A 17,248-nucleotide genomic window follows, 5' to 3' on the forward strand; every position below is an offset into this window, starting at 1 on the left:
GGAATTAAATTGCATTCATTCAGACTTTTCCACCTTTATTTACACATCGTAATCCACAACTTTCAAGTGAAAAACAAATTCTACAAATTTCAGAAAAGTAATATACAAGTTTGATTTAAATCCCTTCAGCTGTTTTCAAGTATCACATTTTTACCAGACATAACAAGTTTCACATCGATCGGTGAAGCGGTTTCGGAGAAGGGATTTTGTTAAATATCGGCTTTCAAGCTAGCCTGGTGTTGGCTTAGCGGTTAGGGTGCCGGCTTGGGATCCTAGGATCCTGGGTTCGAATCCCGGTCGATCGGTAAATTAACACCAGGGGGGTTGACTCAGCCTATCATCCTTCCGAGATCGGCAAATTGAGTACCAGCTTGCTGGGATGAATGATCGCGGTGTTTACCCGCGGTTTAGAATAGGTACACCGTATCCCTGCGCATCGTAAGAGCGTGACCAAGGGTTGGCGTCAGGAAGGGCATCCGGCCATAAAAACATTTCCTCAAACAGGGAACCATGATTGTTCCCGCAAGGCTAAACCTTGGGACCCGCAAGGCTAACCCACACTCTAGCAGGGAAAATGGCCTTAAAACGATCATTCATTCATTCATTCAAGCTAATATGGCTGCCACACCATGTGACATATGACCTTAAAAATGTACACTCTGCATATGTATGGGTAGGGGATCGTGTTTGTTAAGTTTCGTGTTGATTAGATAAGGTTCATTTTTCTATCCAAGATGGCTGCCAAACCACATGACCTACGATGTCATCATTTTCAAACTATACACAACAATGGTGTTAGATATTTGTAAAATTTTGCATCGACAGGGTAAACGGTTTCAGAGATATAATTATTTAATATTTCCCTTCAATCTAATACGGCTGCCACACCATGTGACCAATGACGTTTTCGTGATCATCTTGTAATCGCCATGCCTAGTTAATGACACACGTAAAGTTTCGAGTCAATCGATTCGGTGGTTTGGGAGAAGAGGTTTTTTAAGGTTTTAGGTTAAATCCAATATGGCTGCCAAACCATGTGACCTCTGATGTCATAAATTTAATATTTGAATACAAATGTGTCATAGATCATGTGCGTGTAATTTCAGATTTTTAGGATAAGGAATTCGATTAAAACCTTTTTGGCTGGTATACCACTTCAGCCATGATTTTTTGTTTTTGGTATTTTTAATTGACTGTTTTTTCCATATCAATGTCCATCACTAATTTGAAACTGCCCAACCAGTCGCACCTTCTTTCATGAGCTTTGCTTATCATCAAGGAGCGCCGACAGGTAAGAGGCATGTATGCCAAGTCACCAACGAACGATACTTCGTCTCATGCAAGGCCAGCAAGCGGACCCACGTGACTGAGGTTTTGTAATGACGATCATGAAATGGATGATGAAATTTTGGTGTACGCAATGTCGAGCCTCGTGGAGGAACTCAAAACAATTAGCATGTTATAGGTGTTTGTTCATGTCGATGTCCCATCATATATTGTTCATTCTTTGCTGATGACTCTACTCTCTGTCGCTCCATTCTTCATCCCTCAGATCGGCAGTCTGCATCCTCCTCACTCTCTGCAGACCTGGACAAAATCACAGACTGGGCAAACAACTAGAACATGTCTTTCAATCCTGACAAATCTCACACTCTTACGATGTCTCTCCGAAAAGACCGACTGGACAACCCTCCCATCCACTTTCTGAATAATCCTCTCCATGAAGTTCTGTCACTCAAGCTTTTGGGTCTCACTGTCTGCCATGATCTTTCCTGGGAAAACCACATTTCAAATCTGGCCTCCAAAGCCAGTCGCCGACTGGGCATCCTCCGTCGTGCGAAGTCCTTCCTTGGCACACCTGAGCTCCTCACCACATACAAGGCTTTCATCCGCAGCTCAATGGAATATTGCTCACCCCTCTGGGCTGGTGCTCCTGCCTCACACCTAGCTCGTCTTCACGCTGTTGAAACCAAAGCGTTCAGAATCATTGGAATCTCCCGAGATGAAGCTAACTCCAAGGGCCTTTCACCTACTCACCGCAGGCAGGTTGGTGGTCTTTCCGTCTTCTACCGACTCCTCTCTGGCCTTGCCCCCCCCCCCCCCAGCTCTCTCTGGGCTCTGTCCCCCAAATATTCCTACAGGTCGCACAAGATCTGCCTGCAACCCTTTTATGGTTAAACTGCCAAAATCAAGACTCTCTGCTCACCTTCACTCCTTCATTCCTCTTTTCTCCCACCTCTGTAACAAACTCCTTCACTCTCTTCAATCCCACTCCACCCTCCAGGTCTTTAAAACGGCTGTTCAACACCATCTCTTATCTTCCCCCATCCAAAACCTTGATCTTTTCTACCCCCGCTAATTTCACCCCAATTCCACTTTTTTGAAATACCAACTTCTGTCCTGGAAGTCCTTGGTGTCCTTGTGTTTTATACTTCTCCCTCTCCCCCCCCCCCCCCCCCCCATTTCCCATGCCTCCTCCCCCCAAGCCCTCTCCCTTCCACACATCTCCCTGCTCTCAAATGTTGTGTTTGTGTGCTTCCCCTTCTCTCCCCATCTTGTCTTCCGCTCCCTCTTTTTATATATTTTGTTCATCTGGTCGATTTGTTTGTGAAGTAAATGTTAGCTCTTTCACGAGCCTCGATTCAGTATACAAAAAAAATAAAAATCCTTACTGCTACAAGGCATCCATCTTGCAATCGAACCACCCTCACTGTTCTTACGCCAAGACTGAAGAATGTCAGAGGCCGAGCTCTTTCGGACTACCTCCAGGATGTAGCTGTTGTTATTTTTACCAAGTTATTTTATCTTACTTTGAACTTTTCCCCCTCTCTCTCTATACAGTTGAGGTTCATGGAAGAGTATTATCACGGAGGGTATGAAGTGACAGTAGGGCAGCGGGGAAACTCTTCCTCACAAGCAAAGCAGTGAGTAGGAGAGTGAAAGTAAGAGGGAGCACACTGCAACCTGCATTGTAGGAGGGTTTTGTTGGGAAGTGTCAATGGGGGCAAAGGTAGGGTTAGCAGGTCAGGTGATATGCATCGAGGATCGAATGGTCGATATAAAATGGATAGGATGTGAATGTTAATTGTAAGAATAGGGTTATTGTCCCCCGTCGCACCGCGGAGCGAAAGGGGGACTATGGTTTTCCCCTCTGTGCGTGCGGGCGTGCGTGCGTAAGCGAAGGACCGCATTCGAATTTGGTGTGTGGGTGCAACCCACGTCAAAATCCAAGATGGCCGCCACCATGTATGTCTGATACCATGTATGTCTGAACCTTGTGAGCGGAATATCTTGAAAAATAAGCGAAGTACCAACTTCTAATCTGGGGTGTGGGTGTATCTCGGCATAAGACAACAACAACAACAACATGCATTTTAAAGGCCATTTTCCCTGCTAGAGCGGAGGTTAGCCTTCTAGGCAATATCTAGGCATAAGGAAGAACGCTATTGAAAATTGGGTCGCCACGTCAAAATCCAAGATGGCCGCCTCCATGTATGTCTGAACCTTGTGAGCAAAATATCATATCATAGCATGTTTTCTGCGTCTTCCACTTTGTCAACTCACATCACTTCCCCGACGGGGGACCTAGGCGTAACGCTTGTTCCATTGAAGATACCGAGTAGATTGACAGATGAAACTCTTCGTCTTCGGTTGTGGATAAAGTGGAGCCATAGTGCGCTAAATGACCTGCAACTGTCTGGTTTTCCCTGTACTGTATTTAGGGTTTTTGCTTTTTCTCCTATCCATTGACATTTCCTTGTAATTATCTCTAGGTGATCGAAACAAAGAGATCCAGAGCTGGAGGTCATAAGGGCAGCAGTTCATCTTTGTCGTCTTCATCTTCCTCATCGTTTCTCGACCCACTGTCGCAGATCCTGGATGGCTCTGATCCTCTATCTCAGCTTGCCCTGTCCGGACCCGTTCCCTCCTGCAGCATCCCCACTGACTCCTCGATTGGAAGGGACAAGGTAATCTCATTTGTTTGCATATTATGTGCTTTGTTTAAAGGCGGATTCTTTAACCTGCCACATAATCAACTAGAACGGCACTCGGTAAAGCATATACTTCCGCCAGGCTGAACAGTTTACGTTTCGTATCCCACTGATAGGCCGGGTCTGCATCCGAATCTCGATGTCATCCTCCCTAGGTCAGTAAAATGAGTATTAGCTTATTGGGAACGGGGCACTGCATCAGCGGCACGGCCGCACTCCCAGCAATGATGCAACCAGCAGCCACAGGCTGCATGCCAAATAATAATAATTTATATATCCAGCGTCTTGATTTCCATGGCTGGGAGGGAATGCCTGTTGACAACAGGACTCTAATCGTACGCTGCCCAGAACCCACAAGTCCCGACATGATCTTGTATACAAAAAAAAAAAAAAAAAAAATCCTACATTAGCCGGTGTGGAAAGCTACAGGACCACTTTATTCCTGAACGTTGTGTGTTTGAAACCCCTGAAAGTTGTCATAAACCTGTGTGCAGGAGAGCAGACGGAGGCAAGACTGCGAGCCGGTCTTGGGTACCGACTTTGAGCCGTGGGCCCAAAAGCGTCGCGCAATCCTGGCACGGTATACCACGAAAGAGAAACTTTCCATCGTACGTGCATGTTTTGTCTTTCGCTTTTTTTTACGTCCAGCCTCTACTGGACACAGTGCTCCATTCCGAGACGGGAGCAGCATTGCTAATTTTATTATGCGTCAAGGCAGGGTTTATTAACTTCTTCTTCTTCTTCTTTTCTTAGAACTTTTGCTTGGGTTTGGATAAAGGTCAAGGTACGTTGCTTGCATTTGCCCTCGGTTACTATCTCCTCTGATGTTGTGTTTATGATGCATCTTCATGTAGAGTACTTTTTACGGCGTAGCACATCGGGCGAAGCCGTCTAGAACAGTGTTTGTCCGTCCGTGTGTATGTCCCCTCAAACATATACCAATCAGAACTGAGGATATGGTCACATGACAGGATGATGTGATTACGTCTGATGTCATTATGGCGTATGGCGGATGACTCTCCACACACCGCCATTTTGATTTATATGCCGTTCATGCCGAACATATCGTCGAACCTGTCATATATCACAATCGCCGTGCTCTACCTTTACGTTTTTCATTGGATGTGAAACACAAACAAAGCGATTGTTAAAATGACCATGAAATATCGAAAGCATAGACGTTACGTCTCTTCCAACAATACCGTACGGTACATATGGTACGTATAGGCCTTAGGCATTATGACTCATCTTCTGCCTGCTTTGGACAAATTGAGCCCAGGTTTCTTAATACAGTAATCATTTCAGTCGTATCGTTTTCGTAAAAATAATAATAATAATAATAATATAGTAAATATAACCATAACATTTAAATCCCAATGTTGTGAATGGAAAGTTAATGGACTGAAGCGGTGTATGGTTCATGATCAATGATGAGCGGTGTTCAGCACTAATATTAATAACCGAGGGAGTAGGGAATTAGCCTCGGTTTTTTAATGATATCATTTTCGAAATAATGATAACGTAACGTTAATATTATAGTAAATCTCATCGTAACACTAATCCCTTCGTAGTGACTGCAAACTTACTGGAAGTTAAAATATATCCGTTTTGTGTCCATTACGTCATTACGTCTATGATGTCATTACGACGGCTGAGTCCACCGACCAACATTTTAATTTACAAGTACACCCGCTCACTACGGGAGTGGCAGGAAGGGTCATTCTTCTTTGTGGGTACATAGATTACAGTCGATCTATGGTCGGGTCTCAAGAACATTGGGTGTGTGTTCGTTTACCAAGTTTCTTGTGAAGAGATCACCAAGTGGTTTAAGCATTCGAGCAAGCACTCCATTCAAAACCGTTGAGGAACGGCTGGCTTGGCAAGCGCTAGCTAGCTGATTGGTAAATGAGCTCAACCCCAACCCTTGTGGGGTATATAGATTACAGTAGATCTTCACTCAGTTCTGTAAGTAAAACTTACCTCATGGATGTTGGGATTCCTCCAAATTTCCTTGTTTAATGTTATAAACAGCATTAGCGACTGTTTGAAAAGCTAATCATGTGTGTTTGTGGTTTATAATATTTTACAAGCCCGGCTACGCCGCTGGTAGACTTTTGGTCTTGTTTACTTTTGAATCCAAGGAGCTGTCTTTCCAGTGAATATTATGCATTGATTTTATTTTTCTGAATTTTCTTTTTCCATTTCATGCATGTAAGAATGGATCATTCAACTCAAACAAATACCCCTAAATGTAAAGTGAGAGGGCTCAAACAATAGGAAATTGAGGGGAGGAGATGATTGGTGTAATAGTTTTGTAAATTAATAATGAATGACTGATTTGCATGCACTGGCCGACATTCCACCATTGTAGACCGGGTTTAATGTCACGTGTATTCGCGGTTTTTTCGTGAGCGCAAAATTCCTTTTTTTCAAGAGCCATGAGCATGACACATTCCTAAAACCCAGCTTTCACCAGCATAAAAGCCATCATTCAGCATGACCTGCTTTTACATTTGTGGTGCTGTGCTTCACGTTTTCACGGCTTTTGTAGGATATTCCGCCATTCACACTGTGAACAGCTTCATATGATATCCCGTCGTTCACATACGGCATGTTTTTGTGGCATGTAAACAATGTTTTGCGGCATGCTTCGTGGGATATCCCACAGACGGTAAATATCGCTTCACGGGATATCCCACCATTCACAATGTGAATAGCTTCGTGGGATATTCTACCAGCTGCATAACACGGCATCCCCGCGAGTTACTATTTGAGGTCGAGGTGTATATCAATATGGGACATTCAAAATACAACATAAATGATGGGATCCACCCCAGAATGCTTTATGCGCATGCGCAGAAACCCCGAGCAACAACTGCCATCAGGGCACGCTAAAAGTATATCAAGCACACGTGATGAGGATTGTGAGCTTAAATGGTTCACAAAGCTTCTAAAAGAAATCTAAAATATTTGGAAACGTACCTGAGAAAGGGGTTGGAAGGGGTCTGCATAATGAAGAGTTGGAGAACTTTCTCAGCTCGCTGAAAGTGATGAGATCTTCCAGCTGCCAGTACTGCAAAAACTCCCAACGATGTGTATCGGTGCAAGGCCTGAACTGTGGTTGGGCATGCTTTACCCAAATCTCCTACTATTGCTGCCAGTGATGGACTTTGAACCTTGTCGGAGTGCCTCCTATGATCATGGCAGGCTTGGCGATTTATTTTATGGACGTCTGCAATTGGAAAGACGATGCCATGCATCATTACCAACAGAGCAATGGCTTCCGTCTCTTCAACAAAGGACATCTTCGGGACACGTGAAAATACACAAAGCTTGTGCCAGCGATTATTTACGCGAGAGCCAGATGTACCAGGCAGGCTTACCTGAGGGAGACGTCCTATCTGGTTTGGGTCCTTCTTAACAGGGAGCGGAGTGGGAGTAGTGGGGGCTGTTATAAATACATTGTTTGATTGGTTCTGGGGCCACAATATGAATTATACTAGATTTTTCCATCTGTCACTAAAAGGAGAAGTGTGTGACTGTTTGTGTGTGACTGGTGACCACCACTCGCTTGTATGAACAGGAAGTTGATGGAACTCGGCACTTCACTTCCACGGATATTTCTCCTATTTTCTTTATTTCCGTGAGAACGATTTTCGTCAATTATGCAGGTTAAAAGTGCTCTGTTTAGCGGAAGTGAGTTGCTGAAAATGCGCACACAGCACATGCACGGAATGCAGAGTTTGCATTATCACGTCATTTTGAAGTCCTGTATTGCTCGTACCTTTCGCCATGAACCTTTTCTGAAATTGATTGGTACTTTGATAAGTGGTGTCGATGAGCCTTCAACGCTGTTCTGCTTTGTGTCGATGCAAATACTTTGACAATTGTAACTCCCCAACCGTTTGTAACAATACTAAACTGTTTGTTCGTTGTTTTTCTCACAAGCCACCAGTAGAGCTGGACAGGGAAATGCAATGTCTGAAAAAATGAGGAGTCGTCTGGAAGAGCTAGACGACATGGAGGAGGTAAGGCACGCACATCTCGAGTTTGGAGGTGGACTTTGAACTGGAGGATCTTCCACCAAATCATGACTATTGCACACGTCTCCTTTTGGCATGAAAAATCAATTTGGTCAATTTGGCATGAAAAATAAAATGACGTTTTTACACCTCGTCCCACCAAACCTACCTTTTCTCATCCTTTTTCGAAATGTTATTTATTCCACCTCTTCTTCAATTTTTGTTGCATTCATGATGCATCGTCGTTGAGGCTCCTCCCATTTTATTCATCCTTTAAATTGATTGGTTAATTCACTTATGGTCACTGTTTCTTTTCTGGCTTTTTTATGCGGTTGCAGGGGTCATTATATTTTTTCGGGTTGTCCGTCCGTCCATCTGTTCATCCGTCCGTTCATCCATGACAGGTTATTGTAACAGCAATAACTTAAGTACGGCTGAAGGGATCGAAGTCAAACTTGCTGCAAGTATGTATAATGATGCAAAGATGAACTGATTGGATTATGGGGCGAGAGGTCAAAGGGCAGAGGTTCCGTTAGGGAAATATTCTGTTACTGCACTAACTTGTGAACCAGTGATGGGATTTTGACCAAACTTGGTGCAAGTATGTATCATCATGCAAAAATGAACTGATTCGATTTTGGCATTAAAGGTCAGAGGTCATGCCAGGTAAAAATGTAATACCTGAAAACAACTGAAGAGATTTCAATCAAACTTGGTACAACTATGTATAATGATGTAATATTGTGGACGTCGAAGAGTACCATTCTTTTTTTTCTTTTTTTAATTCCTTCTGTTATTTACTTTCATTCTAATTACCTCCTCAGACTTTGATCTTTACTTTAATGTTAAGTTTAACCTCTCGGTAAAGCCACTCGTTTTTGACTGCTCTAAATGCTATTATGCTTTTGAGATCATGTGACACGTGGATAACAAATGAATTCTGCCTAGAAACGTTCTCTTTAGAGGTTTCTCATTCTCCATTTTGGTAACTACACTGCTGATCTTGACATCGCTGGTTAAGAATGTATCTTGCGGTCACGTGTGTGTGACGTTCTCTGTTCAGGGTTCTCAACGTGAACTTTTGAGCCTCACGCAGCAGGAGTATGCCAGCCGCATCAAGGAACAGGACCAGGCCCTGCGTGAAGCCTGGGCCACGGACCAGAAAGTCAAAGCACTGAAGATTGTCATCCAGGTGTATAGTTTGGACAATTTCTTTTACACATTTTGGTGCAAGGTAGTGGTTGGGAGTGGTAAAACTGCACGCATCCTTTTCCCCAGTAAAAGGCAGTCACTTTTGCTGTGCAGGTGTTGTGTTGTTGTTGGTTTAGTAAGTGTGGCAGGAGGGTAAGGCCCTGAGATCTCAAGGCAGCCACCTTAACCTCAAGGAGATTGAAGATGCAATTCGTGTGGTATTTGTTTGTGCCTAAATCTGAGATTGTGCATCTTCTTCCCTCTCACCTCCCCCACCCCTCCGCCCCCCCAGTGTTCCAAGCTGCTCTCTGACATGTCTGTGATGCAATTCTACCCAAGCAAATTTGTGCTCGTCACGGACAACCTGGACACATTTGGTACGAACCATGTGGCGAGCGAATTTATTTATTTATTTTTGATCACTTCTCCTAGTGGATGGGACACTTTATTTGGTGCAAAGGGATTAGAGCGACTCGTCGATAGCTATCCGACTCAGAGCCAGCACCCCAAAATGGATCGACCAAACGGTCTCGTACTTCACTGTAAGCATTTCCATTTTGTCACCGGTAGGTCGCTTGGTATACGGGAGGATTTTGAGCATGTGTACGTCCGCCCATTCTCCAGGCTCCTCCAACTCTTCCGCCTCGTCACCCGGTGAGGAAATGGCACATCAATTAAAACCGTCGACCTTCATTAGTGTGTTTCCTTTTGGCAAGCCGAGTGTCCAACGACCCTGAATTTTCATCCCACCAAATGGTAACGTGATGGTAACAAAATCCCACCACCAAACTCATACCTCCACAAAATGGATTGTTTACGTGATTGCGATTCGACTTTGAATTCTCTTACACCTCTTTATGGATATGAAAATGCATTGATCTGTTGTTTTTGAATGCTGAATGAACTCCAACCCCCCTCATGTTCCCTCTCTAGATCCCATTAGTCCTAACGATGTTCCGGACTCTGCAAAGGAAACGTGTATCAACTGGTTCCACAAAATAGCTTCCATCAGGGAGCTGGTACCCAGATTGTATCCTTGTCGCGATTATGACCGGGCAAGGGGAAACCGAATATAATAAAACTAATCATTCATTCATTCATTCATCATTCATTCATTCAAGGGGAAACCGAAGTAATTGTGACGTCCCGAAGTTTACTTCGTACTCGGCTATTTGGTGATTGCGATCATCTCGCAGCCATTCGTGCTTGGTTTGAAGGCTTAACGTTTGCACAGCTATGTGGAAGCAGCAATACTCCGATGCAGCAAGCTTATCAGTGCGGAGTACGTTGTGGACTGTCACCAATCACTATCTGCCCCCTCTCCCTCAAAGTGTGCCCCACTCCTCTTTGGACCCCGCTCCTTACCCCCGTCCCCATCCCCACCTTTCTCGGAGCCGGCTCCCCTCGGCATGCCTCCTTTCCCCCACCTCTTCCTCCTTTTGATTCCTCTGACACCGATTGCAGCCCTTGCTACTCTTATTCTCTGGTGACTCTAAGTGGTGTAAGTTCCTTGTACTGTGTGTTTCAGTGGATTCGCCGAGGCTCTGCCCCGCCTGGCAAACACAGCACGTGGAATCGGGGATCCCCTTGTTGCTGTGTATGCTCGTGCCTACCTATGCCGGGTATGGGTCTTCTGTCATGGTTATTGAGTGCATGGTGTTAGGAATGATGGGTTGGGATTTGAATATCGAGTAGATTATATGATGAAAAGTTGTAAATCAAGAATGATTAGCAATTGAAACTTTATCAAGTCTAACATTGGTATTTGAATTGTTTCCTCCAAGTTTGGTAAATTACGTTAATGGTTACATCGATCGCAAATGTATGACGGGCCTCTGGATATCTGTCGTACTTGTCACCATATGTGATTGCCTGCGTTGCCACAAGGTCGGTGTGGAGGGTGCTCCACACCTACGGGAACTCCTCGCACAAAACTTCTTCGACTTCCTGCAAACCATGAAGCAGGTTAGTTTGGCCTGCATCGCATAGTCCCAAACTCTTGGCATAGAATCCCTGGCTTCGTGCTCGTGTAACTCCCTCGGTCCTCTTGATGTGTGCAGCTGCACGTAGACTCGGTGCAGAACCTGCTTGCTCTGCAGGGGTTGGACATGAGTACTTATCTTACTTTGTACTCTCCTGCAATTGATTGGATACTGCAGTGTGTTGCGTACCACGCATCAGAGGTCTGTCCCATTGCTCTTGTCTATTATTTTTTTTCCTTTTCACAATAAAGTGGAACTATTGAGGTATTTCTTTTTGGGGGTGTCAAATGGTCAAATGGTGAAAAGTTGTTAAGGTGTGGGGGTGGTGGATTGGGTGGTTGGTCAGTCCAAGTGATGTCACATGAAATCAGCCTTCCTCGTTTGCATGGTAATTATAACAATGAGTTTATTGTCAAATATACACGATGCACAAACAATGAAGTACTTTTAATTTAAGTACTTTTAATTATTTTTAAAAATAATTAATTTACTTTATAATGGAACGATAACGTTTACCCGAGCTGAGAAGTTCAAAAATGTCGTGCGTGGGTGGAATTCTTCTCGAATGATAGCTTTCGCTCTTTTCACTCCTCGAATGGAGTACAGGCTCTCGATGGAAGGATCCAATAATTCTCGTGCCCAATAATTTTACAAAGAGTCTTTACTATCCCAGCCTGGTGTTGGCTTAACGGTTAGGGTGCCGGCTTGGGATCCTAGGATCCTGGGTTTGAATCCCGATCGATCGCTGAATTAACGCCAGGGGGTTGACTCAGCCTGTCATCCTTCCGATGTCGGCAAATTGAGTACCAGCTTGCTGGGATGAATGATCCCAGTGTGTACCCCGATTTAGAATAGGTACACCGTATCCCTGCGCATCGTAAGAGGCGACCAAGGGTTGGCGTCAGGAAGGGCATCCGGCCATAAAAACATTGCCTCAAACAGGGAACCATGATTGTCATGGGGCCCGTAAGGCTAACCCCTGCTCCAGCAGGGAAAATGGCCTTAAAAACGATCATTCATTCATTCTTTACTATCCTGTTGAGTTGCGATCGGTTGTCCCGTGTCGAGGTGCCATACCGGACGGTGAGAGGCGGTATCGGAACACACTCCATCACTGCTCGATAGAACGTGATGAACACAAGATTGCCGACAAAGAAAACTTTAGAGTTTTGTCAACAATAATTACATCCGCCACCGAAGGTCTGTCTGTCTTTTATTTGTCTGTGAGCAGGCTATCTCAAAAACTTACAGATTCGGATGAAACTTAGTGGACAGGTTTGGTGTGTGACAAGGACTAATTGATTAGATTTTTGTGAAGATATGGATCCGGATCAGGATCCAAGAATTTTTAAAGTGCTTCTTCACCATTGAGAGATGGGACCGAAAACAACACGTACCATGATATTTCAAAATGTTATGGATGGATTTTGCCAAAACTAGGCGGACGAGTTAGGTAGGTGACGAGAGCAAGCCGATTCGATTCCGGATCCAGATCCGGCCTATCAGTGGGATACAAAACGTAAACTGTTCAGCCTGGTGGAGGTACGCGCTCTACCGAGTGCAGTTCTAGTTTCCTTTATCTTTACGACATTGAGTTTGAGATTCTTTAGAGATCACCATTCCACAAGTTTTTCGACCTGATTACGGGAATCGCTTTCATCACTGTTGAGAATCGGGCCGGCAACGGCCGTGTCATCTGCAAGTGTCACCACCGGTGAGCTATCGGATGATGACACAATCATGAGCGAACAACGAATATAACATCGGGGATAAAACACGGCCCTGCGGTGCTCGTCTGAAATTTTTGAACCAATTTTGACCACCTGTGGTCTGTCTGAAAGAAAATCCCAAATCCAGTTACAAATCGAACTATCAAGATCACGTGCATCGAGTTGAAGTTTGTGAGGTAAAATGGAATTAAAAGCAGAACTAAAATCTCAGCAAAGTAACCTGGCATAGGTAGGCATCTGTTTAATTTTCTTTAAATCCGCGTTTTCTTAAAATGATAGATATCGGAGGCACTGCTAATGGGACATTTGATAGAACAATTATTTACTTCTGTGCCATTTCTTACACTTCCTGTCGCATCATGATCGACTCGATCTCTTCTGCCTCCCGCCTCGCCTGCAGCACGTCCTATTGGAAGTGATGGACCATTGTAGGAAACTGGGGAACAAGTAAGAACGTTTATTCATCGTCTCTCTGATTGGTTATTTTTCTCTCCAGTTTTGCAACTTGTTTTAAAATGAAAACCATCGATATTTACCCTTTCTCTGCTGTCGTCCTGCTTTCCCGAATCCCAGCGCCCTGCTTCTCAACTCCATCCTCTGTGCTTTCCAGCCCCAGTTCATAGCCGCAAGGACAATGGCATTCATCTCCATGATCAAGGAATGCGACGACAATGGTTTTCCAATGGTACGTTGTTTCCGCGTCGGAATACTAGTCGATTATATGGTTTAAGGAATCGATGTGCCGGCGGGAAAATGAGGATGACAAGATCCCTCGACCAAATGTTGACCGAGGTATGCTAATCGCCGTGCGGAAAAAGGGCGAAGCAACGCTTCGGATGTGACCGCTTCTTCAAAGCAAGGGTCGATGATCGATCTTGGACTCTTACAGGCCTGCTTTTGATCGAAGTTGTTTTTTTGATGTAAAGCTTGTTGAAATATTTTCTTCCCGCATTTTGCTCTCCCAGCACCTGCTATACCGATCACTGGGCCAGAGTTTGGCCGTTGCCGATCCACCGGAGGAAGAGCGGCTACAGGTGCTGAACGACGCCTGGAAAGTCGTTACTCGGCTCCACAGCACACAGGTAACGCGTTGCGAATGAGGGGTTAAGGGAATTCATTTGATTCGAAAACACATTTGATTCCAAAGTATTAAAAAACGTGCGAAGATCGGGTCCAAAATGTACCAACCGGATGAAACGCCACTTTGAGGCAATGATCTGCGGTGGCGAATAAGATCCCATCCAGGTCAGGACACGAGGCTTGTTTTCTCCTTGGACAATCATGCTGCTCATACTTTCCCTTTAGAATGTCACAATTTGATGGCTGTAACAGGACTTCCTCTCCGTCCCATCGGTATTCCATGTCTCCACATTTGTCCGTGTCTGTCTCTGCGAATGCCTTTCCCCTAAATATTTCTGCAACTTCTGCAGGATTACATTAGTTGTGCCGAGGTGTGGATGGAATACGCTTGCCGCTGCTTCACGGTATGTTCTCGCTTTTCCATGAGCCTAGACTTTGTACACCAATAACATTTCTTTACCTGCCCAACAAGGTTTATTATTTTCATGACTATCGATTTGCATTCCCGCATATAATTCAGTATCCTGCTTATGCTTTCTATCGACCGTTTGCTCCTACCGATTGGAACATAGTCCAAAATAATCCCGTCCCACGTTGTCTTTGATGTAAACCTGTGCAAGTCTTTGAGACGATTGCATGCTGCTCCTTTTGGGTCATAGTCCCAATGGTGTTGCCCCGTTGGGATCTCGTAATCATGATTGGCTTTCGGCATCATCATTGCTTCGGATGAGATTGGAGTGGGGGGTGGGGGGAAAAGCTTATTTCCATTTATCCCTTTGCCAAGGCCCGTGAGGTGAACACCATCCTTGCCGACATAATCAAGCACATGACTCCCGACCGTGCCTTTGAAGATGCGTATCCGCAGGTGAGGCACTGGTTCCTCGGTTGCCCGATTACGAGTTTGTTTGATGCACATTATTTAGGAGGCAGTAAGATTGGAGAAAATGTGGATTTTTTTTTACCCGTTTTTGTCGTGTTTCAGCTGCAGTCCATAATTGCACGCGTCCTGAAATACTTCCACGACTTCACGGTGCTGTTTTCAATGGTAAAGATACTCGTAAAAATTTCTGTTTGCAAATGTCCACAATGCCACTGCTCTTTCCTCGGAAACGTTTACCGCTGAAGTACCGTGCGACCTTTGTTGTGCTGGTACAGAATTACTAGGACAAGTATTTGTGAACAATTAAAAATCGAACTCATTTAATTCATCTGCAGCATGTGGCTGTTGGCTGCATCATTGCCGGGAGTGTGGTTGTGCCGCTGGTGCAGTGCCCCCTGTAGGTCGGAGCAGGAATTTGTAACTCGTACAGTGTGCCGGCGATGGCTCGCTCTACTCTTCACGAAGGACACTGTGAGATATTTAATGTCCACCATCTAATTGTGGCAGACAGGCCACCCAGCCCAACATCCATCCGAGGGACGGTGGAAATATTGATGTCTGGGCCTTCCTGTGAAACACCAGGGTGGCGGTTTATAACTGGGGTCTATTCAAACCCAGGCTCGACAGCTCTGAGGCCAGTGTGCATACCTCTGTCTGCCCAAAACAATAAATGAGCAAATCTAGTCGATTAAAAGAGTGCAAAATGGAGTGATCGGCACACACAGCAAAACCGTGATGACGGTGATCTCGAGCAATGACCAGTACGGAAGGAGCACAAAGTAGAAAGAAGAATCTGAGATCTATGACGAGGATTCCGATTAAAAACTAAAACTAGAGCAGCACTTGGTAGAACGCATACCTCCGCCAGGCCACTGACGGTTTACATTTTGTATCCCACTGATGGGATACAAAATCGGCATCTGGACCTTAATCAATATCGAATGAGCTTGTTCTTGTCGTCTAACCAACGCGTCCACCTGGTTTAGTCACACGTCATCCATAACTTTTTAAAATATGGTATATATCGCTTTTGGCCCAATCTCACAATGGTGAGAATCACTTAAAGCAAATTCTCGTATGTGGATCCGGATCCAGATCTAGATCCTCAGCAAAATCATATAAATTCATCCTTGTCACACACCCAACCTGTCCACCAAATTTTGTCCGAATCCGTCCATAACTTTTTGTGAAATCCTGCTCACAGACAGACAATCAGACATACAGATACGTAGGGAGTGAAAAGGAAACCTACGTCCACCTTTGATGGCGGAGGTAACTACCGTTAACACCGAAGGGTCTCTTCCAAATTATTAACAAAAGGGTGCCACGAGGTTTTGCACCAAAGAAGGATGGATGATTAACACCTCTCCTATGTTTTGGACTCTATTTCCAGCCACCCGTGGGCCTGTAAGCACATACGTGGCATCATGCAACAGATTCCTCGTAGGACAGATACTACTTGAAGAAAGACCTGTAGGTGCTCAATCCTGGGTTTTGGAACTTCACTACATTGATGGTATCGACTAGATAGGGCCCATTCAGAGGGCCGATTGGCTTCTTCGCATCCTGCTACGGCCATCGCCGTGATAGAGGTAGAGCAGGAAGTTGAAGGAAAAACAATAGATAATTCCTTCCTCCGCGTTCCACTCATGCTATCTCTCTCTCTCTCTCTCTCTCTCTCTCTCTCCCTCTCTCTCCCCCTCCCTCTCTCCCTCTCTCCCTCCCTCTCCCTCTCTCTCCGCCTCTCCCTTCCAAACAAATTCGATATTTCCATTCGGCTCTCCCAACTGAGAGAGAACCCTCTAGCCGTGCAGTACGTCTCCCCTCTGATGAAGCGGAATGTGCCGTCGTGGATCAAGGCGATGCCAAATAGCACGGCCAGTCTGAAAGATCGACGTGAACCATTCACCTGCGCATCACACTTTGACTGTGAGCGAGTCAAGAGGACGAACCACCCAGTGGGACCACCCCTCACAGTTTTCAAGGGAGTGCCCAAGTCGTACATCAAGTGCATTGCCTCCCCCAGGCTGACAACAACAGTTTCTATTGCTGCGCATGAATAACGTCGGAAAGACGACTTCGACAACAGTGATAAGATCTGTGACTTTGAGAAGTTTGCATAGGACATTGGCGGACTGCTAAACAACAGGTTTCTCAAATTTACGCGTAAAGCAACAGAAGCGTTCTATCGATGTTCATGGTTGACAACCTGAGAAGAGTGGTCCATTTCCTCCCCTTCGAGGAAGGTGAAGGAAGAAAAGGACGGTTACGAGATTTTGAAGCATTATATGCATTTCTTACACAGATTACGCATTTCTTCTTCCACCACCTTTAGCCAAGTCTTTCTCGGTCTTCCCCGTCCTCTACTTCC

At 45.0% G+C, this 17,248-nt stretch overlaps 1 protein-coding gene across 7 annotated transcripts in view; it reads left to right on the forward strand.

The window, feature by feature from the left end:
• VPS35L (VPS35 endosomal protein sorting factor like) overlaps nucleotides 1-17,248 on the forward strand; it is a 36,429-nt gene that overhangs the window by 8,517 nt on the left and 10,664 nt on the right. For 6 of the 7 annotated variants that reach the window (XR_010984577.2, XR_013623432.1, XR_013623431.1 and 3 more), the window contains exons 3-20: nucleotides 3,774-3,968; nucleotides 4,487-4,600; nucleotides 4,746-4,776; nucleotides 7,941-8,020; nucleotides 9,078-9,206; nucleotides 9,498-9,582; nucleotides 9,776-9,859; nucleotides 10,139-10,235; nucleotides 10,440-10,487; nucleotides 10,734-10,827; nucleotides 11,093-11,170; nucleotides 11,266-11,388; nucleotides 13,318-13,364; nucleotides 13,491-13,602; nucleotides 13,883-13,999; nucleotides 14,348-14,401; nucleotides 14,782-14,862; nucleotides 14,980-15,042. Coding sequence is in view for 3 of the 7 variants with exons in the window: in XM_068117562.2 (XP_067973663.1) it covers nucleotides 3,774-3,968; nucleotides 4,487-4,600; nucleotides 4,746-4,776; nucleotides 7,941-8,020; nucleotides 9,078-9,206; nucleotides 9,498-9,582; nucleotides 9,776-9,859; nucleotides 10,139-10,235; nucleotides 10,440-10,487; nucleotides 10,734-10,827; nucleotides 11,093-11,170; nucleotides 11,266-11,388; nucleotides 13,318-13,364; nucleotides 13,491-13,602; nucleotides 13,883-13,999; nucleotides 14,348-14,401; nucleotides 14,782-14,862; nucleotides 14,980-15,042 (1,632 nt within the window). In the remaining 4 variants the exon portion in view is untranslated. The remainder of the gene's footprint in view (nucleotides 1-3,773; nucleotides 3,969-4,486; nucleotides 4,601-4,745; nucleotides 4,777-7,940; nucleotides 8,021-9,077; nucleotides 9,207-9,497; nucleotides 9,583-9,775; nucleotides 9,860-10,138; nucleotides 10,236-10,439; nucleotides 10,488-10,733; nucleotides 10,828-11,092; nucleotides 11,171-11,265; nucleotides 11,389-13,317; nucleotides 13,365-13,490; nucleotides 13,603-13,882; nucleotides 14,000-14,347; nucleotides 14,402-14,781; nucleotides 14,863-14,979; nucleotides 15,043-17,248) is intronic. The other variant, XM_068117563.2, reaches the window with a different exon arrangement.

This window comes from Myxine glutinosa, chromosome 5 (genome assembly GCF_964187855.1).
Source record: "Myxine glutinosa chromosome 5, kmMyxGlut1.1, whole genome shotgun sequence".
Lineage (NCBI taxonomy): Eukaryota > Metazoa > Chordata > Myxini > Myxiniformes > Myxinidae > Myxine > Myxine glutinosa.